At 45.9% G+C, this 24,887-nt stretch overlaps 1 protein-coding gene across 3 annotated transcripts in view; it reads left to right on the top strand.

Moving 5' to 3' along the window:
- The first annotated feature begins 1,945 nt into the window (after positions 1-1,945).
- AGO2 (argonaute RISC catalytic component 2) overlaps positions 1,946-24,887 on the top strand; it is a 91,105-nt gene continuing 68,163 nt past the window's right edge. The window contains exon 1 of one of the 3 annotated variants that reach the window (XM_053244074.1): positions 1,946-2,144. In XM_053244074.1, coding sequence (XP_053100049.1) covers positions 2,084-2,144 — 61 coding nt within the window. In that variant the 5' untranslated portion in view covers positions 1,946-2,083. Of the gene's footprint in view, positions 2,145-2,335; positions 2,674-24,887 lie in introns of those variants that run through there. The other 2 variants (XM_053244073.1, XM_053244071.1) reach the window with 2 other exon arrangements.

Genomic DNA, 24,887 nt, shown 5'->3' with positions numbered 1-24,887 from the left:
TATAATTAACAAAACTAATGATAATATAATGTAATAGTTAAGAGTATGAGCTGGTCGGTCATAAATTCAAATGTCACCTCAGCCACAAATATGGTGTCCTTAGGCAGCTGCTCTTGCTCTCATAGGCACTGAGGCTATAGAGAGAATAAATGGCTATTCACACATTACATTGTATGTGCATACAGATGTCTGCACACAAGCACATGTGCATTGTATGAATTACTGTACATGAAATCATACATTCATTTTAAAGGTCAACTGGCCTCCTGCAACAGGATAGATTTTGTAGTATGTGCATTGAACAGGTGCACACACAGATCAGCAACAATCTGGGTGCTTTCTACATAGGTCATACATGCGTACAACGTAATGTGTGAACAAGCTTCAGTATGACCTACATTGCAGGTTTATTGTAAGGATTAATGTAAAAGAGCTTCAACAGCCTGATCCTGTGCCGAGACAGCCCACTGTTCTGGCAATGAAACTCAAAGGGGTATGTTTATAGATAACTGAGTGGATGGGAGTGCACATGTTTTAGATTTCATGCTGGTTTACTAGCAAAAAAGTCTCACTGAGTTCAGCCAGTGAGACCCTTAATCTGAGCACCAAATTTGATGTATACATCTTGACTGAAATTACACTGGGTCCTGGGGCTTATTTCCCATGGCACATTTACCTGGGACTATGTTGCAATTCTATGCATGCTTTTTCTTGGACCAAGCTCCACTGAACACATTGGGGTATACTTCTGAGTATGCTGATACATAAAACGGCATACAATACATACTGTAGAATTGTGCTGCAAATCCCAATGGACTCTGTGTAAGGTTTATTATGATTACTTACTCACATATCATTACATATGCAGGTGTCTTGAGAGAGCGTAAGAGGACTGGGCTCTGTCTGAAGAGGCTTGTAACCTAGGAGGACACACAAGTGGAGTAACAGAGGAAAGGGAGGGAAGAGGAGGTGAGGCGAACAGGGGAAGAAGAACATGTGATGATTGTTGATAATGCTTACAGATGCTTAACTGAAGTGGGGTAATGGGACTAAGGCTATTCAGGGGGAAAGGTGGGTTTCCAGAAGGGTTTGAAGTGAGAGAAAGGCAGGAGGGGAACCGTCCTCTCCTTCTTTCCAAAACTAACTGCCATGTATGTTCGACGACGACGACTATATCGCTGATGAACAAAGTTATTAAAGTGGTTTTTACATAGGCGCGGGGGGGGGGATGTTATGGTAGTTTCTGACAGTCAACGAACAGCCCAAACATAATTTTGTAAAATTTAAAGAGAAGAGAAAAGAAAAGGAGAAAAGAAGAGAGAGAGATAAAATAAGAGAAAAGAAAGGTGGTTCTCTGTCCCCAAAGGGCTCACCATCCTAGATCCAGCCCGCAAGGCAAGACACCAGTTGCTGGCTGAATCAGAAGAAGAGGATCGCCCCTTTAAAGGGCGCCTCTTTGCTCTGTGAACAGGAGTCTGGATGGATAGATGGACAAATAAATAAATAAATAAATAAAATAAGTAGCGTTTTGGGAAAAGTACAAAATAAGACTTATTTTTAAAGCCCCCCCCACCCGTGAGGCGGCTGTGAGTGGCGCGGGGGCTCCGAAGCAGCGGGGGAGCGAGACGGCGCCGGCGGGCGGAGGAAGGAGGAGGAGGCGGCGCTGGCGGGCGTCTCTGAGGGAAGAAAACGAAAGCTGGGCTGGACTGAGGCCGGCCGCGAGGGCCTCTGGCTGGCGGGCTGGGCGGAGCGACCTCTCGGCCGCCGCTGTCTCCTCGCTTCCTCCGCCAGCCCCCGGCTCCACCCTCCTCCTCGGCTGGGCCCGCCCGGCCCGCCTCTGGGCTGCCTGCCTCCTCCTCCTCGTGCCTGCCGCTGGAGTTGGGGGCTCGAGAGAGAGAGAGAGAGAGGCGAGAGAGAGAAAGAGCGGGCGGGAGCAGGAGGAGGAGAGAAAGAAGCCGCCGCCGGAGGAGGAGAGAAAGAGGCGGGCCTCAGTCCTGCTCTCCCCGCCGCCGCCGCCGCCTGCCGCGGCCGCCCTCGCCGTCTCACGAAGAAGAGGCGCCACGCCGCCCGCGCACCGACAGCCATGTACACGGCGGGGGGAGCCGCTCCCGTCCCTGCCGCCGCCGCCGCCGCGGGGGCCCCGGGTGAGTCCTGCCTGCTTCCTTCCTTCCTTCCCTCTCTCCGCTCCGGGGAGCCGCGTGAGCGGGAAAGGGAGGCGGCCCGCCGTCCCCCCGGTGGGCACCGCTGAGGCGGGAAGCGAGGGTGGGGGAGGGAAGCGGAGCCGGAGGAGCACGAGGCGCCGCCAACGGCCTCTGGGGACCCTCTGCGGGGTGGGGGGGGGCGGTGGAGAGGGGGCGCTCGGGACCCCACCACGGTGTGGGCCCTGGACTCGCCGCCGCCCGTCAGGAGGGAGGGGTGGGGGTGTGTGTGAAGGCGCCTCTTCTCCCGCCCTCAGGCACGGGGGAGAGCGGAGGCCCTTCGCGGTGTATGTGGGTGGTGGGGGGCGGCCATCGCGAAATGGCCACTGGCGTGAGGAGAGGAGGGAGGGAGGCGGCCGGCCAGAGCGCTTTCCCGGTGCCCCGCACCCGGCCGGGGCGCGCAGCTGTGTGGGGACCCTCCGGCCCTCCACTCGGGACGTTGTTGGCTGCACCCCTCCCCCCGCGAGGCCTCCAGGTAAAGGATGGGTGGGGGGTGCCTGCAGGCCCATGGCGCCTCCCCCTTGCGCCCCCCCTTCCTTAATGGCCCTGGAGAGCAGGGGTGGGCAACGTGCGGGTCTGCAGATGTTGCTTCACTACCACCACCCTCCTCATCCCCAGCCGGCCCCAATTGATTGCAGCTGGGAATGATGGGAGTTGTAGTTCAGGAACACCTGGAGAGGCGTCGTCGCCTGCTGCCCCTGCCCTGGAGCACCTGGCTGCCGCCGGCCGCTGTCCACCCCGCAGAAGTCCTGCTTGGATGCCCCGGCGGGGTGGGGGAGGCTAGGAGAGGCAGCCGCACACGATCACCCTCCTTTTGCTCCCAGCCTCATGGATGAAGGGGCGCCTGCCACCCCCTCGGCTGGCTACAGAGATTAGAGCCCCTCCTGGGCGGCTCTGCAGGGTGTCTGGCAAGGATGGAGGAGGCCATGCTTTTGGAGCCTTGGCTCCTGAGCTGTGCTGGGTGGTTAAAGGCTGAGAATTGACAGCGATAATGTGCTGATTGTTATTGGAACATTTATAGCACGTTCCTCCTGTGCTCTACAGCTCAGGGTGGCTCACAACATCAAAGAAACGAAAGTAAAATAAAATATGTCCCCTTCTCTCCACCAAACAGGTAAACCCCTTCTGTGGGGTCCTGTTTTCTCCACCTGCAGGGTGGTTGCCACTCCTTGTCCCTCTATTCCTTCTGTAGGTCTGCTCTTCTGCATCTTAGAGGGCCCTGCCACTATCCTTATTGCCAGTCTTGTAATTTTACCTGTTGCTGCTTCTTATCTTAAGAGTTCTATTTTCATAGCTATCAGTATATACTAAATCATTTTTGTCTGTATTTTGGTGAGTATAGTACAGAATTTCAGACCTTTCACTGTTGGACCAAATTGATTGTATTCCTCTGCACCCATGGTCACTGTGCAATTATTGTACTGTGTAATTTTTCCTACTTTGGGCATGTTGCTGGGCACACATTCTGCCTAGGGTCAAAGTTGGGTTGTAGAAAACTGCCATTTAGTAATTCCTTCTGTGCTAAGTGTCTTTCAAGGAGAACTGCTGCTCACAGTAAGAATATGTAGGAGCTGTGGCCAGCTTGTTTGGCAGGTGTACCACCACAAGTCCGGTCCAAAAGATAGCGCTACTATAGTATATACACAGCACTCATGCATTGGTGTGGTTTTGCATTTAGTCTGTTGAACCACGCAATCCGCAGAGGCACAGGGCAGGAAAAGCAGGCAGGAATAGAGCTTGATCCTATGTTGTGGTCAGGACCATGGGCTCTTCTGTTCCTGTGCAAGCATGTTAAAGTTTGGCATTCATGATGTTTGTGATACTAGCAGAGTGCACTGTATTTAACCTGTTTAAATACAGTCTTGTGGTAGCAAGTCTTGTGGTAGCAAGCATGTCTTGTCCCCATAGCTAAGCAGGGTCTGCCCTGGTTGCATATGAATGGGAGACTTGATGTGGGAGCACTCCAAGATATTCCCCTCAGGGGATGAAGCTGCTCTGGGAAGAGCAGGTTTCAAGTTCCCTCCCTGGCAGCAATTCCAAGATAGGACAAGATTTTTTTTTTAATAGGACAAGATTTTTTTATTGAACCAACAAACTACCAAAGCATACAGTACGTTGCCAAATCACAATTATATACAAAGTGGTTGTTTGTACATGATATATCTACAAAGATTTACACACAAGGATTCGGAAACACACGTTATGAAGTATATGCAGGTAGTACTGTAACTCGGGGGTGGGGGGGATTACAAGGCACATCAGGTAATCGGGTGGGGGTGTTTACGTCCGACGTCCATTTCCACAATTTGTCCCATTGCTGTTTAGAAGAGATACTCTTGTCTTTTTGCACATAACCATACAAACTTTTCCAGAAGAGATTTACTGTCTCATAGGGCTGAGAGAGATTCCTGCCTGCAACCTTGGAGAAGCCGCTGCCAGTCTGTGAAGACAATACTGAGCTAGATAGACCAATGGTTTGACTCAGTATATGGCAGTTTCCTATGTTCCTATGTTGTGTGTACTGTTGGTCTAATTGGATTAATGAAGTGTATTGGGCTCTGAGCTTGCTGTTCCTGCATTTTCTTGTCATATGCTCAAACTGTACTGCTGTAGATCCTAGGGCCTATGGTGATTCCCTGCCACTTCAGTTTTCGGAGACTGTAGTGGGAAACACGGTGGGAATTTGAATCTGCAAGTAGCATATTTTTATTTTTGTGGCACTCCTTTTAATTTGAAGTAGCTAGTTGGATGTTTACCACAGTGTTTACCTTCGCTGTTTAGACAGCATGGTTAAGGTGTCTTTGGTGTCTCATTAGTGCCATTGTTACTTGAAAGTTTCCCAGACAATCTATTGAAAGCAGAGTAAATGTTGCTCAGTTGTTGCAAGAGATCCAAATGTTTTCCCTTAAAATACTGTTTCTTGTACTTCTACCACCACCACTATTATGTGCCACTTATCAACAAAAGTCTGCAAAGTGGTTTACACAGAAGAACAACAAGAGGAAGATGGTTGCCTGTCCCCAAAGGGCTTACAATCTAAAAAGAAACATGAGTTAGACACCAGCAACAGCTTATGGAGGAATATTGTCCTGTGGTTGAATGTGGACATTCGCTCTCCCCATGCTTTATATAAAGAAAACCAACTCTTGAAAGGTCTTTCTGCCCAGTTAATGGGTTTTGGTTATGGGTTTTGGAACTCCGTTTTCTTTAGTCCTCAAGCTCAGTACTTGTTGCTAAAAAATTGCATTTTATTTAATCTAGCTACTGTCCTTTGGTGCAGTTATTGACTGTGATATGGCTGTAGAAGTGCCATAGCCACGTTGCTGTCTGCAAAATCAGTAGCAGTGAAGGACATGTGCCTATGCTGTTTCATGAATGTCTTAAAAGTTATTTTAATTCTTAAAACATTCTGCAGAAGTGGAGCACTTTTCTGCTGTACCTATCAAGTCAAGCATGGGCCACTCATGTTGCTGTTTTAAAAATAATACGTGGCAAATGCAAGCAAAGCTACTTTCCTCTTCTGGCAGCAAAACCCCATTTTTCTGGTTTGGTTATGTTTTATTTTGCTTCTTGCTTTCTCCAACATTGCAGTATATATTTCTGCTGATTTAAGACAAGATGTTGCAAGCATGAGTGGGATTTTCTATCTCCTCCTCTTCTGGCCTATAGCAAGCATACTTTATTATGTGGAGATTAGAGGTGTGCACGGAACCGGGCCAGTTTGGTCCCCACCCACCCACCCGGTCTGGTCCGCAAACTTAAAAAATAATATTTTTTTAAAAAAGTGAATGAGTTACCTGTAGCCCCTTCAGGGGGCTTGCTGAGGCCGCGTGGTGGTGGTGTCCGCGTGGTCCACCCCCCCCCCGGTGGCCTTCTTCATCACCGCCACGTCTGGGTAAGTAAAATCCTTTTCGGCCCGTGGCCTTGCAGAGGGCATTTGTACATATGTGGCCACCACCAAAATGGCGGCTGTTTGCTCTTACGGCAGCCCGAGAGGGCCGAAAAGGATTTACTTACCCGGCCGCGGCGGTGATGAATAAGGCCGGCGGGGGGAGAGGGAACCTGCGCGAACCCCCCCGCGGCCTCAGCAAGCCCCCCGAAGGGGCTACAGGTAATTTATTCACTTCAAAAATAATTTTTTTTTAAAGTTTGCAGACCCAGCGGTCCGGTTCTAGTCTGACGGAACTGGGGGTGGGTGGTTCGGTTCGACCACGAACCCCCGGACCGAACTGCCGGACCAGTCCGCTCATCCCTAGTGGAGATAGACACGTATACTTTATTATGTAGAGATAAGCGGTTTAGGACTTTATAGGTTATAACCAACAAGTGTTATAACCTATAAAGTCCCAAACCTATAAAGTCCCAAACCGCTTAGACCCAAGGTGTTTAAGAGAATGTCTTCTTCACTATGAGCTCCATCGCCCATTGAGATAATCCGGAAAGGTTTGTCTACAGTTGCCACCAACCCATCTGGTGGCTACACAGGGTCAGGCCTTCTAACTTGCTGCCCTGAGGTTCTGGAATGTGCTCCCTTTTGAAATAAGAGCCTCACTATCTCTTACAACTTTTAAAAAGTCTCTAAAGACACATTTATTCACCCATGTTTTTTAACTAGACTTGTAGTTTTAAATTGTTTAAAAGTTTTAATTTATATTTTAATTTGTTTTATGTTGCTGTAAACTTGCTCTTCCTAGAGCTGCCCCATCCCTGAAAGGGAGTATTTTAAAGTGCTTGCACATGTAGTCTCCCATTCAAATGCAAACCAAGGTGGACCCTGCTTATCAAAGAGGACTACTCATGCTTGCTACCACATGCTTGACTAACAAGCAGAAGGTTGCTGGTTTGAATCCCCACTGGTACAGGTGTGTAACTATAATGGGGCAAGGGGAGACAGTTGTCTGGGGGGCACTGCCTTGCCCCCCAGAGGTAAGTCACATGAGTGACTCCCCCAGCCACGCACCCGCCCGGGCTTCCTTCAGTTGTATTCATCCCCCAAAACTGATGTGAGTGTTAAGACCTGGAGCTACCAGAACAGCATGTCTTTCTCTAGTACCATTAAATGACTTGCATCGTCCACAATTTATAAACCCTTTAAAAAAATAATTTAGGATGATGTTCTGTTGTGGCACATAGAAGATATATCTATATCTATATAAAAAAATTTACTATGCTTTTTGTTACCACTATTCAGCCACATTTAAGATTTCTTCACTTCATGAGCTGAGCTTCGGGGGGGCGTGGGCGTATTTTAAAATCTTGTCTCTGGGCCCACTACAATCTTGCTATGCCCCTGCACTGGTACTATATCAGGCAGCAGCGATATCGGAAGATGCTGAAAGGCATAATCTCATACTGTGTGGGAGGAGGCAATGGTAAACCCCTCCTGTATTCTACCAAAGAAAACCACAGGGCTCTGTGGGCACCAGGAGGCAAAATCGACTTGACAGCATACACCAGAAGACCAGATCTCCTCCTACACATAACAGCAGTAACTAGTTCTTGCTCTTGGCTTTTGACATAGGTGGTTCAGATCTATCTTATCAGCAAATTCACAGCCAGTTGAAATTTTCCTTCCCCATCAATCCCTGACCTCTCCTTCATTCCATCTTGTCTGTCTAGTGTAGATTGCAAACCCTTTAAACAGGAATTGCATTTCTTCTATGACCTGCTGTATAGCACCTTGAATACTGCTGGCAACTGAACTAATGTTTAACAGTAGTAAGAATGGGTGAAATGCAACAATGTAATATCTATCTATCTATCAAATTTATACCCTGCCCAAACTTACATCTCTGGATGGCTAACAACAATTAAAACACATATAAAAGTTAAAACAATACAATAATTTAAAAACCATAAAATTAAACAAACAGTATTTTAAAAAACCCAACAAAAACACCTGAGGAAACTTGGGTTAAAATGGGTTTTCAAATTTAAAAAAAAAATTGCCAGAGATGGGGAGGATTGTAACTCAGCAGGGATAGATAGTTTTCAAACATGACAATATTTCCAGGTAATTTATGCCCTTGCTAAATATGGTTGATTGTGCCATCGGAAAGTATTTGTTGTGGTCAAGTACCCGACTGAAGCTAACAAATAACACAAATTGTTCAGTCTCAAGGCTTACTAGCATAGCTACTCATGCAATATCTAAATAAAAAAATTAAGGATGCACAGATCTTTTGCAGGTTTAGTTAGCCCTCAATAAATACAGCTGTGTTGGGCCAGTTATGTGCCACTGAGAAGTACCTGTTCCTTGATGAATTAGTATGAAGGAACCTGTGTTAATTGCATTAGTATATTAAGCATGAGCTATTCTGTTCAGTTTTAAACTAAAGTAGGCAGGTGCTCATACACTCATCAGAGTTACAGAAATGTGTCATGTTTTATTGGGAACCCATGGCTCAGTGGAAGAGCCACAGATGTGGGTTTTTCTATGGGGGGAAATTGTATTGGAGAATTCCCCCTCTTTTGCATACACGTACATTAATATTTTTCTCCACCCCCCCCAAACCAAACCCCAAATAGAACTTGGTATGTTGTTTGACCTGTTTATAGCGTAAAAAAACAACACACCTCTTTCATATTAACTTCAGCGCACTGTATCAAACATTTTTCGAGCAGCCCAGTGGAAATTTTAGAAGAGAGCTGGTTTTTAGAAGAGAGCTAGAAGAGAATTTTAGAAGAGAGCTGGGAGAGGAGAGCTGGTCTTGTGGTAGCAAGCATGACTTGTCCCCATAGCTAAGCAAGGTCTGCTCTGGTTGCATATGAATGGGAGACTTGATGTTTGAGCAATGTAAGATATTCCCCTCAGGGGATGAAGCCACTCTGGGAAGAGCAGAAGGTTTCAAGTTCCCTCCCTGGCTTCTCCAAGATAGGGCTGAGAAAGATTCCTGCCTGCAACCTTGGAGAAGCCGCTGCCAGTCTGTGAAGACAATACTGAGCTAGATAGACCAATGGTCTGACTCAGTATATGGCAGTTTCCTATGTTCCTAACTGAAAAACTTTGCATGGAAAATTTCCCACCCCATTTCTATGGATCTTGCATTGTGTGCATGATCTGATATTTCTAGTTAAAGGATTTCAGATGGCAAGACTAGACAGATCTTTGTCTGAGACCTTGGAGAGCTCCTCCATGTCAGAATAGACATTACTGGGCTAGATGAACCAATGGTTCATCTCAATATAAGGTAGCTTGTTCCATGTCATGTCTGGTAGCCCCCACTTCAGATTGACCAGCAGTGGTCTGCCATACTTGTCATTCTGCACATGCAGTTTTTGGTCAGCTGCTTGTACTTAACAGTTTTGTAACATAGTTCATTTACATTCTGGTCAACTTTTTCATTCTGGGTCTCATATTAATTGCCCATACTGCTGCCCAGAAAATTGCCACAAAGATGCATGCAATGAGCTATAGTTTGCTGTCAATGAAAACAGCCCCCCTCAAAGTGAAAACTTAGCTATGAATTTGCCAGTTGGTTAAAAACTTCTTTCTAACTTTATGTAAATATGGCTTTTGTTGACCATTTGGACTTCATGTTGCTATAAAGTACTTGAGTTCTGAGTCGGTGAGTCCAGCAATGGAACCACTAACTTGACAAAAGGTTTGCTTTTCTATTTTTTCCCCTGGCTTAATGTGGTGTTGCTATTCAGTTTTTCATTAATGTGGCAGTATTGTTGCAGCCCCTGTAACAATATTATGGAAAACATCCAGATATTATGGAAAATGTTCTAACTAGACTTGAAGAAAACCCAAATAAACCACATTGAGGAATCCTAGGCTTTGAAAGCTTTTACATTATTCTTGATGTGCTTGTTTGATAATTGGACCTTACAGGATATAGAAATTACAATTTTTACGAAACTGAAACCAAAATATGTAATCCAAAATCCTTTTATTGGACCAGTAGTATTTAGCCTTTACACAAACCTTTGAGCTGCACAGGACTGTAGAGCAGAAATTTAGACAGTTGTCTACCAAAAGGCATCGTCTGAACTACATTTTTAACACAATAGACAGCATCTGGACTTTTAGCAGACCAGTGTTCTGTCAGTGGAAGCTCCTTCCATTTATGTTGCACCATTTATGGAAGGAGCTTCTGCTTATGGACATTGCTCTGCTAAAGGTCTGGATGCTGCCCAATTCGCCTGTCATTAGGAGCAGTATGCTGCCATTTGTCAGGTGACTATAAAATTGCTCTGGAAAAGTTGTCTGTTTTAACAATCCAATGAATGTTTTTGTGTTTGTAGTAGCAGCTGGATTGTAATCTAGCTAAACATATGTTTAGTTGTGTCGTCTTGGTTTTGTGTAATTACAAGTATAAAGTGTAATTAATTTATGCACTTGCTGCAGATGCTTAGAATTGTGTGTGACTTTTTTCTTCTAAGAAGATTAAAAGGAAATCTGTTCAGAAATTGTTTTCTATATAGTTTACGAGCTGAAAGTTAAATTATTTCTAAGACTAAACATTTCCTTTTTACTTGTCATTTAATTTTCTGAAAATTTCTACCTTTTTAGTTTGAGAGAACTAATTCAGATATTTGCTTTTTGCTTCATATGCAGAGGAATGCAAAATATAGTAATTTGAAAACTCTCACTTAAAGACAGTGTCCCACATATTGTACAACAAGCCACTAATCCAAGAGAGAAGTGCTTTTGTGGCTTTTGCCATTCTGCAGTCCACTGGTGTTGCTTTCAATGGTGCAGTTGCTCTGTGGCTATTAAGGAGTGTGTCATTGCACTTGCGATGATACTCCTGTAATTCTCAGTGTCACAAGTGTGATGATGTACTCTTTAGTAGCCATGGAGCAGCCCTGCTGTCAGAAGCAGTACCAGTGGGCTGCAGAGTGGCTTGGAAGAAGCAGGGATGTCTCTGTTGGATTGGTGGCTTGCTCAGCAGTATGGGGAGCCAGTGCCGAACACTGTTTTTTTAAGGCTTGTTGCAGCACTAACAAGTCACTTATGATAGGGTGACTTGTGGTAGCAAGCATGAATTGTCCCCTTTTGCTAAGAAGGATCTGCCCTGGTTGGCATTTGAATGGGAGACTACATGTGTGAGCACTGTAAGATCTTCCCCTTCAGGGATGGGGCCACTCTGGGAAGAGCAGAAGCTTCCAAGTTTCCTCCCTGGCATCACCAATATCACTGAGAGAGACTCCTACCTGCAATCATGGAGAAGCCAAGTCTGTGTAAACAGTGCTGATCTAGATGCACCAATGGTCTGACTTGCTATAAGGCAGCTTGCTGTGCTCCTCTGAGTACTAGCATCCATGCAATTGACTATGACAGTGTTTCCGAAACTGGGAGCCTCCAGATGTTGCTGAACTACAACTTCCATAAGTCCCAGCTACAATTTATTGTGGCTGGAGCTGATGGGAGTTGTAGTTCAGCAACATCTGGAGGCTCCCAGTTTCGGAAACACTGAACTATGATCATTAAGCAGTTCTGCTGGAGGAGATGGTGGACACCATCTTGAGTGCTCTGCAGTGTTGCTGAGCATTCAAGATGGTGCACATTCAGATGCCATTTATGTGATGATGACGTCTGTGGGATGCTGGGAACAGGGAAGTTCCCACATGTAAGAATGGACAGTGGGGCTGTCCATTTGCTTGTAAGAATGGACAGTGGGGCTGTTTGTTATGGACAGTGTCGTGCTGGGGCAGTGGCGAAGTGATGGAGTGATGGAGAATAGCATACATCAGGGGAGAGATTCAGTGTATAGGTGCTTGTATGCCAATGCCAGAAGCCTCCGAGCCAAGATGGGTGAGCTGGAGTGCTTGGTTGCTAACGCAGAAATAGACATAGTGGGCATAACAGAAACATGGTGGAACAGTGAGAACCGGTGGGACACTGTTATCCCTAGGTATAAACTCTATAGAAAGGACAGGGAGGGGTGCCTTGGAGGAGGGGTAGCACTGTATGTTGAAGAAGGGATAGAATCTAACAAGCTAGAAAACCTAAGTGGACTGGAGTCCTCCACAGAAACTGTGGGTGACTATACAAGGCCGGAAAGGAATCGTGCTACTGGGTATGTGCTATCGCCTTCCAGATCAAAATGCCGACAGTGACTGGGAGATGCAGGAGGAAATCAGGGAGGCGTCAAGGAGAGGCAGGGCTGTAATTATGGGTGATTTCAACTACCCACACATAGACTGGGTAAATTCACATTCAAGTCAGGACAAAGAGGTCAAATTTCTAGATATGCTAAATGACTGTGCCCTAGAACAGCTGTCATGGAACCAACCAGAGAGAAGGCGACCTTGGATCTAATTCTGAGTGACACCCAGGACCTGGTGCGTGATGTCAGTTTCATCGACCCTTTAGGGAACAGTGACCACAGTGCCATCAAATTCAGCATACATGTGGGGAGAGAATCACCAAGGATGTCAAACACAGACATTTTGAATTTCAAAAGAGAAAACTTCTCCAAAATGAGGAGTATGGTGAAAAGAAAGCTGAGGGGGAAAATCAGGAGAGTCACTTCGCTCCAGAATGCATGGAGTTTACTCAAAACCACAATACTAGAAGCCCAGTTAGATTGTATACCCAAAAGGAGGAAAGGTACCACTAAGTCCAGGAGGATGCCAGCGTGGCTAACGGGTACCGTCAAAGAAGCCATAAAAGGGAAGAAGACTTCCTTCCGAAATTGGAAGGCCTGTCCAAATGAAGAGAACAGAAAGGAACACAAACTCTGGCAAAAGAAATGAAAGGTGACAATAAGGGAGGCAAAAAGAGAGTTTGAGGAACATTTAGCCAAAAGTACCAAGGGGAATAACAAAAACTTCTTTAAGTACATCAGAAGCAGGAAACCTGCCAGGGAGGCGGTTGGGCCATTAGACAATGAGGGAGTGAAAGGGATTATTAAGGAGGATATGGAGGTTGCAGAGAAACTGAATGAGTTCTTTGCGTCTGTCTTCACGGCAGAGGATACTGAGCATATACCTGTTCCTGAACCAGGCTTTTTAGGGATGGAGGCTAGAGAGCTGAGTCAGATAGAAGTGACAAGGGATGATGTTCTAAACTGTCTGGAAAAACTGAAAGCTAACAAATCACCAGGGGCAGATGGCATCCATCCAAGAGTCCTTAAAGAACTCAAATGTGAAATTGCTGACCTCCTTGCTAAAATATTTAACTTATCCCTGAAATCTGGATCTGTACCAGAGGATTGGAGAGTAGTAAATGTAACACCGATTTTCAGAAAGGGATCCAGGGGCGATCCGGGAAATTACAGGCCGGTTAGCCTAACGTCCGTTCCGGGCAAATTGATGGAAAGCATCCTCAAGGATAAAATTGTAAAGCACCTAGAAGAACATGCCCTGCTGGGAGTGAGCCAGCATGGCTTCCGCAAAGGTAAATCTTGCCTCACCAACCTTTTGGACTTCTTTGAGATTCAACGAGTGTGTGGATCAAGGTGATCCAGTTGACATAGTCTACCTGGACTTCCAAAAAGCTTTTGACAAAGTTCCTCATCAAAGACTCCTGAGGAAACTTAGCTGTCATGGGATAAGGGGACAAGTACATGTGTGGATTGCTCACTGGTTGAAATCCAGGAAACAGAGGGTAGGTATAAATGGAGAGTTTTCACAATGGAGGGAAGTAAGAAGTGGGGTCCCCCAGGGATCTGTACTGGGACCGGTGCTTTTTAATGTATTCATAAATGATCTAGAAGCAGGGGTAAGTAGCGATGTGGCCAAATTTGCAGATGATACCAAACTCTTCCGGGTAGTGAAATCCAAAACGGATTGTGAGCAGCTCCAAAAGGATCTCTCCAAACTGGGGGAGTGGGCGACAAAGTGGCTAATGCGGTTCAATGTTGGCAAGTGTAATGTGATGCACATTGGGACAAAAAACCCCAACTTCAAGTATACGCTGATGGGATCCAAGCTGTCGGTGATGGACCAGGAGAGGGATCTTGGGGTTGTGGTTGACAGCTCGTTGAAAGTGTCGACTCAATGTGCAGCAGCTGTGAAAAAGGCCAATTCCATGCTAGGGATCATTAGAAAGGGGATTGAAAATAAAACGGCTAACATTATAATGCCCTTATACAAAACTATGGTGCGACCACACTTGGAGTACTGTGTACAATTCTGGTCACCACATCTTAAAAAGGACATTGTTGAACTGGAGAAGGTACAGAAGAGAGCAACCAAGATGATCAGGGGCCTAGAGCACCTTTCTTATGAGGCAAGACTACAACACCTGGTGCTTTTTAGTTTAGAAAAAAGATGTCTGCGGGGAGACATGATAGAGGTCTAAAAAATCATGCATGACATGGAGAAAGTGGAGAGAGAGAGATTCTTTTCCCTCTCACACAACACTAGAATCAGGGGTCACTCCATGAAATTGATTGCCAGGAAGTCTAGGACCAACAAACGGAAGTACTTTTTGACACAATGTGTGATCCACTTGTGGAACTCTCTGCCACAGGATGTGGTGACAGCCAACAACCTGGATGGCTTTAAGAGGGGTTTGGATGACTTCATGGAGGAGAGGTCTATCAATGGCTACTAGTCAGAGGGCTGTGGGCCACCTCCAGCCTCAAGGGCGGGGTGCCTCTGAGTACCGGTTGCAGGGGAGTAATGGCAGGACAGAGGGCATGCCCTCAACTCCTGTCTGTGGCTTCCAGTGGCATCTGGTGGGCCACTGTGCGAAACAGGATGCTGGACTAGATGGGCCTTGGGCCTGATCCAGCAGGGCTGTTCTTATGTTCTAATGAGTGGCAGGTAAGACCTGCCTCCTTCCGTTTAAAGCGCTTGCATGCTGCCACCCGAAATGTGCACATCCTACCTCCCCACTTGAGCAGCTTGGCCAGGGAGAGTCCAGCCCCTCTGGCTGAAGAGAGTGAAGGTCCCCTTTCCAGTGCAAAAGGAATACACCAGGGTTTCTCAACGTGTGGATCCCCAGATGTAATTGGACTTCAACTCCCATAATTCCCACCAAAGGCCACTGGGGCTGGGGATTATGGGAGTTGAAGTCCAATAACATCTGGAGACCCACATGTTGAGAAACCCCGTTATAGAGGATGTGTCTCCTGTGCTGAGAGGGGTTTATTTTTTTCTTTTCTTTTTAGATTTATATCCTGCTCTTCTTCCAACTAGCCCAGAGTGATGTACATGGTTATGTTTATTCTTACCACAACCCTGTGAGGTAGATTAGGCTGAGAGATGCATGACTGGCCCAGAGTCACCCAGTGAGCTTCATGGCTGAATGGAAATTTGAACTCTGGTATTCCTGGTCCTAGTCTCAACACTCTAACCACTATTCTGCCTGCTAGCTCACTGGTGGTGTTGGCTTGGGCAGTACCACTGCCCCAAAGTCTGCCTGGCCAAATGCTTCACAATAGTCTCTCCCTTTTGAGCTGGCTGGTGACATTTCCTGAGGCATCTCTTCAGTAAGTATGAGAAAGGCTGATGTGCAGACATCTGGATCAACAAGGGCACATGGATACAGACCCATGGTCAGTTCTAATGGTAAGCATAGCTGTTTTGTCATGCAGTGTAGATAAGTCAATGATTAAAAAAAAGATTTTTAGAATTTAGATTGATTTTTAAAATTTCTTAAAACAATTTTAAAAAAAATGAAATAATAATCACTAACTTAACCCACACAGGGCATCTGCGTGCTAGTACTTGATTGCTCCCCTCACTTGCCAAAGCCCCCTCACCTCAGAGTTCTCTCCACCCTCACCTGAGCTGAGCTCCTGCTCCTTCTCCTCCTCCATCCCGTTGCTTCCGTTTGCCTCACTCCTCTTGGTTGCTCCTCCATCCTGTTGTACCATCCCCCTCACCCCTCTTGGTCACGGCTGCAGCGTTGCTGGTGCCCTCTAACCCCAGAGACTTCTCCACCCTCACCTGAACTCCACTCCTGCTCCTCCCAGTAGGAGTAGCTGCAGCAGTTGACCAGGCCCTTCCTCAGTGCTGCCGCTGCCATAGCTACTTGCTCCCCTCAGGACACTGACAGACTCGGGCCCGTCCCTTGCCTGCCTGCCTCCTTCCACCAATGGTCTCTGTAGCTCTGAGCAGCAGTGGCAGTTGACTGGGCCCTTCCTTGCCACCGCCATGGCCACTCATTACCCTCAGGCTGCTGACAGGCACAGGCCCGTCCCTTGCCCTCCCTCCTTTTTCTCTCTCCTCCACTCGCTCTTCCCCTCTGTCTTTCTTCCACTCCCTTTTTCTTTCTTTCTTTCTCTCTCTCTCTTCCTTCCTGAGTTAACAGGTCTTGTTCATCTTGTTTCCTCATCTAATTCGCACAGTGGCAGCCTCCTTCTCCTTTAGGGGCTCTTTCTCCCTCACAACCCCTCTCTTCGCAGACCCTTGCCCACTAGCCTTTTTATTAATTGATTAATTAGAGTAATGTACCACACAATCCACAGACTCAGGGTGGTGTACAAAGCAAGAACAGCATCCGAGATTTATTTTTTGAAAACATTGTAAAGGGTGGAAAAGAAATGTCTTCAATAAGGTCCTCAGGGACTGAAAGGAGGACAACCTGAGAAGGTCTCACAGGACTGGCAGGGAGAGGCTATCCTGAAGATAAATGGGCACTAAGCCCTGAAGGGTTTTAAAGGTAAGAATCAGCACTTTGAATTGGACCCGGAAGCAAAATTTGTGTGTGTGTGTATATATATGTGTGTGTGTGTGTGTGTGTACACACACACACTGAGTATCCCTTATCCGAACTGCTTGGGACCAGAAGTGTTCCGGAATTTGGACTTTCCCGGATTTTGGAAGATTTGCATACTGTTATAAGATCTTTGGCATGGGATCCAAGTCTAAACACGAAAGGTTACTGTAAACTGTATTCTATTTTTTAGGTTTTATTTAACTTATAAAAACAAATAAGCATAGAATTTACGATAACTACAGGTAGCTGTAAATGTAATGAAAACTAATTGCAAGGAAGTTTTCAATGCAATAATGTTGCTGGTCATGTTACTCAAACATGGCATTTTAGGTGGAGGTGGAATTAAGATTTCATGTGAAAATAATGTTTTGTACTTACTAAAGCTTCCAGATTTTGGAGCATTCCGGATTTTGGATGTCCAGATTAGGGATACTCAACCCGTATATTTATTTCTCTTAGGCATACCTGTAGCTAATCCCATGTGTGGCAGCTCTTGCGAGAGTTCGCAAGCAGCTGCTGGACCAGTGATGGGTGTGGAGAGAAAAAATGGTGGCCACCATTGGGCCAGCAGGAGGGAAAGCACCCACCGCCGGGCCGGCTGGTGGGAAGGGAGAGTACCTGCCACTGGGCTGGCCAGAAAGGAGAGTGGTAATGAGTTTGCTTGCCCCTGACTACTATACTCTCTGTTCACAGTGTATATACAGCATTATGTGTTGGGATCAAATGCTGCAGAGCCATACAAATGTTTCATATCTCCTAACCCACCTCTTATTTTTATCTCCTGAAACTTGCCAAGACTCATAGAAGCTGTTCTCATGCACAGCCTAAACCTGGGCTAGGGATGCCCAGCCCAATTTAAGCTGCATGTGAGAACTGCCGGGATTGGGCCTGATCCTAGCGGGCCATCTCCACCTAACCCCGTTGTGGAACTTGCCTCCTAAATGAGCCTAAGGGAGTGAGTGGTCCCCTAGCCCTGGTTTTAAAATTGTGTACAGCGTCAGCTGCTGCTGTAACACTGATGAGTGCCAGCCCGTTGCTGAGGGTGTCCCCACAATCTGTCGTGCACTCATTTGGTGCTTTGTGGGAATCCTTGGTGCCGGGATGACATGTCCCGACCTCTGCGCTTCCAGGGGAAACCGCAGACCATCTGGGCACACAGTATCGCGTGTCCTGACCTTGTCAGACCCGGTAGCTGGATAGTGTGCGGGAAAGGTGAGCTTTTGCTGCCTTCCCTATCACCCGCTGCCAAGCCCTTCTCACTGATTGTGAGAAAGGGTTCATAGTTTTCAAGGCCTTGTAGGGAGAAGACACAAAAAGGAATCTGTAAAAATATGCTAGTGTGTCTATTAAGATAGCAAAATGGTGGCATGGGGAGATAAAGGTTTCACATACATGACCAGAAATTATGGCTGTACACCATATATTTCATTTCAGGCAACAGGTATGCCTCTTCTCAAATGCACCTTCTGAAAGACCCATAATATGTGACCAACAAATTAGTAATTAGAAGTGTGATACTTACAGGAATGCTTTACTCTCACAGGTTGAATTAATACAAAAAGTGCAGCAGCAGGTTTGTTACCATGCAGCACTGACACTTTGTTTTCTCCGGAATGGATTTGTGCAGGGCTGGCACCTCAGAATTTGAAATATTTTTCCTGCCCTGCCTACTATACTCATTAACAGCAATCTTTCCAGTGTGTGATTGTTGGACTTGCAAAACACCTTTGGAAGCATGGACACAACCTGTGTGTAGGGGGATGGAGGCAGGAAACAACACATTAATATACACTATTTTTAACCACTTGTGGTATTGAGTTAAATATATGTAGGTTCAGAACTTCCATACTGCAAGTGGGACCTTGAGGTAATTGATAGTAATTCAAAATCCATCTAGGCTGGTGTGAGCAATGGTACACGCTACTTACTGCAGTTGAAGGGGACTAGCTGATTTAAATATATTTTCTTGAACAGATTTGCAACTGGTGGTTTGTAATAGACAGGTTAGGTAGGCCTTACAGTGGTTCAATTTTGAAATCTAAAAATATATATCCAAAATTGGTTTACGCTGTGAAGGAGGTAATGTGCTTGTTTCATCTTGGAGGACTGAAGTCAAACAGGAGGCCAGTTATGGCAGCAAGCAGGCAAACCTGAGGAAGCAAAGCTGGCCAGGTAGGCTGGTGAGCATAGTCTTGATCTTCTCTAGAATGTTTCTTATCTTTTTGTATCTTTATTTTGTTAACAACAAAATATAAAACTATTATTACTATTACAATTATTACTAAAGTTTTCTTGGCTGAGTGAGCCCCGAATCTGAGGTTTATAGGACTAAATGAAACACTATTGGCCCTTTGGTGTTAGCTGGCAACTACTACTGAGTCTGCAAACTACAGTATCTCTCTGTGGCCAGATATATTTATGGTTCCCAGTGTTATTGATGAAAGAATAAATAAAAATTCTAAGCTAGTTGGCATCTAAATATTAAAGCATAATATGTTTTAACTTCTAAACATTTTTCTTAAGCTTATGTTAATAAAAGTATCCTCCTTAGGGTGTAGATAGTTCTTTGAAGTGCCACATATGTTAATTAGTTGAATGTAATCTAGCAGCTTGTTTTCATCTTAACGTAAAGAAGAGAACCACATCAGTAAAACACCAACCATTTTTTTCTTCAAATACTTGGAAAGGGTGGGAGAACAAAAATATGGACTCATAACCAGTCATCCCAGTATTTTGCCAAAAAACAAGCTGTTCCATGCATTTAATAACTGAATATATTATTCACTTCTAAAATATGTATTGATATATTTTTAGTACCATCTCAGATGAGGGAGACACTCCTATAGTGTTTCCGCACCCCCTCCCCCCTGTGATAAATACACATCGATTTGAGAGCATGGTAGTTCATTTATAGGAACAAGAATGGATGCTGCTTGCTTGATTTATTTGGTGTCCTGTCTCTGTAAGGCTAAAACAAGCTTGAATAATTTGAGACATCATAAGCCTGGTTCACACAAAAAGCAGATGGGTTAGTAAAAGTGTTCATGGACAATACCATTTCAGACTACAGGGTATGGTAGAGAATGGACATTACATGATTAGTGCTCGCTCTCAATATATAATTTAAAAAGCCCTATATATATAAAACTGATGTCAGGGGAAGAGTTCTAGCCTAGTCTTCTCTCTAATATAATATTTTTTGCTGGGCAAAATATTTATACAGGTGGCTCTTATTCACAGGGGTTCCATTCTCACCTGTAACTGAAAGTATGGAAATGCGAATAAAGAAAGCTTACCTCATCTCATAGGAATCTATGGGTTAGGTTCCTACAAACAAGACAAATGCCCCCCCCCCCAAAAAAAAAAGTGGGAAGGGGGGAGAAATAAGAGTATAAATGAACAGTACCTTACTCTCCAGGGCTCCAGAAAACTTCCCTAATTGGCTGAATTTTGGGCAAATATTAGCCAATTATTATTTTTAAATAGAAAGGGCCTCAAAATGGCTCTGTGTTGTAAAATGGCAGCTGGAAGTGACACCGGAAGTCATTACTGGGTCATTTCCGGCCACTCAGCAACTGTGAATAGGTGAAAATTATCCTAATGTCCATGGGTAATGAAAGCCACCTGTATAACATATTTCCATCCCAAGTTGGGCATACTGTGCCATGGATACAATTTGGGTGTCCATAATTGGAACCAGACCTAATAGCAGTCCCCAAATTATGATCCTGAATCTTAAGAGGGGAATACATCCCCATCCAGAACAGACTGGACGCTATCTCCTTTTGGTCAGCTGAAACTCAAAAATAAGGATCATGGATCAGCCTCATTATGAGCCAGCGTGTAGGGGTGTGTCCGAACTGGTCCAGAGGCCATTGTAAAGGCCTCCGAACTCTCCAGACCAGTTCGGACCTGGCCGGTCCGGGTGGAGGGGGTTCCTTTAAGGGCGGGGAGGGTTTACTTACCCCTCCCACCGCTTTGCCCCCTCCATCGCCCGTATTTTTTGTAGAAATTGGGGCAGCAGGAAACCAGCCCCCCCGCACCCGGATCAGGGGCCAAATCGGCCCAAACTACTGCCGCGGCCGCCACCCACCCACCCAACACAAGGCCCGATTTCGGGCCAAGGAAGCCAACCCCAAATGGCCGATGACGGGCCAAACCGGCCCAAACTACTGCCGCCGCCGCCTGCCCGCCCACCGTCCCAGCCGCCCGAGTCCTCACCTAAACAAGGCCCGGCCTCGTCCCCTGCCGGCGGGTAGACCGGGCCTCCGGCAGAACTCCCAGGCGTCCTTTGCGTGCAAATCCTCAGTAGCGGCCAAGACTTTGCAGAGAGAGAAGCTCTGTTTGCGAGCTCCTCTCCTTTTTGAATTGTGGGGCCCTGATCGGCCCGACTGACGCGGGCCTTGTTTAGGTGAGGACTCGGGCGGCTGGGAGGGTGGGTGGGCGGTTGGCGGCGGCGGCGGTAGTTTGGGCCGGTTTGGCCCGTCATCGGTCGTTTGGGGTTGGCTTCCTTGGTCCGAAATCGGGCCTTGTGTTGGGTGGGTGGTTGGCGGCCGCGGCAGTAGTTTGGGCCGGTTTGGCCCCTATTCCGGGGATGGCGGGGGCGGCTGGTTTCCTGCCGCCCCAATTTCTACACAAAATACGGGCGCCAAGCTGGAAAGCAGCGGGAGGGGTAAGTAAACCCTCCCGCCGCTCTTAACCCCCCCCCCACCCAGTGCTGGACCGCAGTTGGCGGTTCCGTGCACACCCCTACCAGCGTGGTGTAGTGGTTTGAGTGCTGGACTAGGAGCGGGGAGACCCAAGTTCAAATCCCCATTCAGCCATGATACTAGCTGGGTCACTCTGGGCCCGTCACTTCTCTCTTAGCCTAACCTACTTCACAGGGTTATTGTGAAAGAGAAACTTAAGTATGTAGTACACCGCTCTGGGCTCCTTGGAGGAAGAACGGGATATAAATATAATAATAATAATTAATAAGGGATATGATACAGTAACTTGGTTGGAACCACTACCTTTATGTAGTATCCACACCGCCCAGTGGTGTGACATGAAGAGTTGCTGTAGCTAAAATTGTAATCTGCATTGTCTTGTGGATTAACTTTGGGAGAGGTGAAAGACAAAGGAGTTCATCCCCATAACAAAACTTCTGGGTAGGGATGTGCACGGAGGCACGGTCCAGTGCCGGTGGGGGTCTCCCTTTAAGGATGGGGGGGGAGAGTTGCACGTAACCCCCTCGCCGCTTTCCCCCTGCTGATGCTCCGTTCTTTTGAAATGTTTTTGGGGAGGCAGCATTCCTCCCTGCCACCCTGTCCCTGTTGTTGGCTGGAAATACCAGAAGTTGCAATTGTGCATGCGCCCGCTGCCGACACCACCTGCACGCCCGCCAGACATGTCGCACGTTGTGTGCGCAACATGTGCGGCACATGTAGTGGCCACAGGGGCATGCGCGATCACTACTTCCGGTATTTCTGGCCAACAACGGGGGCAGGGGCAGCAGGGAGGAACGCTGCTGCCCCAAAAACATTTAAAAAAAACAGAGCGCCGGCGGGGGGAAAGCGGTGGGAGGGGTAAGTGTAACTGCCCCGCCCGGCGGCAGACCGCCAGACCGGGCAACGTTCAAACCAGTTAGGAGGCTTCTATAATGGCCCCTGGACCGGTTTGTGCACATCCCTACTTCTGGGTTGTGTCAGATGATTGGTTAATAGTCTACACAACATCCATACAACTCCTGCAGCCAAGATGACTCCAGAAATATTGGTAACTGATTGCGTCTGGATTCAGTACTTGAGGTTAAGAGATGGACTGGGCGGCTAGCCAAGTTTGAACTCTCATGTCACTGCTTGGATTTTTATCGCAGGTCATGCAGAGAATGCTTCATCTTTATTTTTACCCAGAAGGATGCTATAAACCCATCAATTTACAAAGATGGGCAGTTACTAAGCAAGTTATTTCTGGGTTTAAAGGGGTTAGTGCAGAGCAGAATGTATCCATCAACTTGTCCACAAAAAAACCCCACATGGGGTGGGGTGTTGTTGAAACAAATAACTAGTGATCTGAATAGTTGAAATTCAGATTTGGGGGAAAAAGCAAGACCTTTATTTTCACAAGAGAAACAAATTTGGAATGAAGAAATATTCTCACACTGTGGAATTGGGCAGAAATATGTCCAATCTATAGTGTCCTTACTATAAATATAAGGCACCTAGTTTCAGATGAATAGCAGTTGAAATAAAATTTTGGAATTGCTTTGAAAAGGCCTGGTGGGGTTTGGGGAATTCCCTCAAACTATTGGTTTGTTACTGAGATGAAGATTTAAGAGTTATGTGGAAATCAATGGACTGTTACAGAACTCTGGAAATGGGTCGCAGACTCAAAGAGTCTGATTACTTTTGAACCTGATGCTTGAGACAATTATGAGAAGTTGATGAGGAACAAAAAGGTCTGCAGCTGAATTGGTTGCCCCAGGTATTTGCATAGGCTGACATGCTTTGTAGGAGAGGAAATAGAAATTGTAACAATACTCTGGTAATTGTGTGAAAGTTTCTAATGTTTTATCTTGATCTTTGAAGCAAAGCACATTTGGATGCTGGATGAATTGCATCTATTAAAATATCTCATTACTTGTATAACTTCTCCCCACATCCCACCCAGGTCAACAGAAATAGACTTTCAGTGCCTTGGTCCATTACTGTCTATCTCTTTGTCTAATATTAGTCACAGTCCTTTGCACAGTCCTCACCAGTGTGCTCTCTAATTTTTTTCATCTGTGAGCGGAATGAGTTTTGTTCTATGCAGTGGTATCAAGACAGTGTGTGTGCACTTGCATTCGGAGTAAGGCCTTTCTGATTCAAGCTGAGCGGGATCTAAAATTAACTGAGCAGACATCAGAAAACGTGTGAGCATGCGCCCTTGCGCATGCCTTAGAGGGAACACTGGTCCTCACAATCTGCTCTGCCTGTTTCATCCTCATTTTATATACAATACACAATAAGCATAAATTGGTTGCCTTTATACTTTGAGTTGTCTATTGCCAGCAATTATTTGCTGATACCCAGACTAGTACTGTGCTGGTGCAGCACCCAAACAGTATTAACAAATTGTTGTTCTCAGTGCATCTTTGCACAAGGGGAAGGGGCAATTTTTGACCATCTCCTGTTCCTTCTGAAGTCTGTCATTGTGCCCTGAGGTCACGCCCTCAGAGACATGCAAAAATTAGTAGTGGAAAATACCTGCAACAAATGTTCTACCTTACACCATTGCTTTCTTGATATAGTCATACACTTAGTTTTGCTGCTACTGATAACGGAGCTCAATTTATTTTGTACCAGTAGTAGCAAGATTCTCTGAGCAGTATATTATCTGAGCACTATGCAGGCAGTGAATTAAAAAAATATTTTTAAACATTTAAATTTGATTTTAATGTCATGCATGATAATCTTCTCAAAAAGATCTGGTTTAAGATGGAATCTGAGTCTAACAGAAACCTACCAAACGCTAAATTTATCTTACAACTGAATCAATGACCCTGCGCCTAACAGATTACACAATATTCAGTGCATTTAATTAGATTGCTTTTCTGTCTGAACAACATTATGTGGGGGGCGGGGGAAATCTGCCCTCTGAGCTTCATAAATACTATAACTATCTGTTATAGTACAAGTGTAACATTATGGGTGTGATACAAGTTTTCAGAAGACACTCTCCTGCATTTTTCCAGGATAATCCACAGAATTCACTTGAATAACTTTGTACTCTTTCTTTATGCCATTTAATTTCCTAAGCAGTGCAGTTTATTCACTTCTCAAACTGACTATCTACCATACTTAAATATTTTACTTCTACAAACTGCTTCTGGAACTTTTTGTGCCCTTGCATGACGGGATTGTGGGGGTTCTAAAACTAGATGCAGATTGAGGGCGAGCAAGTTGGGGCAGGGCTGTTTCTCTAGATGGGTTGGGGAAGAAGTCCTGCTGTGTACACAAACGTTTTGCCCAAGGAATTCTCAGATCATAGCTGCTGCCTAAAACTTTTGAACTGATCTCCAGTTCCAGCAGAAGTTACATGGT

Source organism: Hemicordylus capensis, chromosome 4, assembly GCF_027244095.1.
Source record: "Hemicordylus capensis ecotype Gifberg chromosome 4, rHemCap1.1.pri, whole genome shotgun sequence".
Taxonomy (NCBI): Eukaryota; Metazoa; Chordata; class Lepidosauria; order Squamata; family Cordylidae; genus Hemicordylus; species Hemicordylus capensis.
The sequence above is the reverse complement of the archived record's forward strand: the minus strand, read 5'-3'. Positions and strand labels throughout refer to the sequence as shown.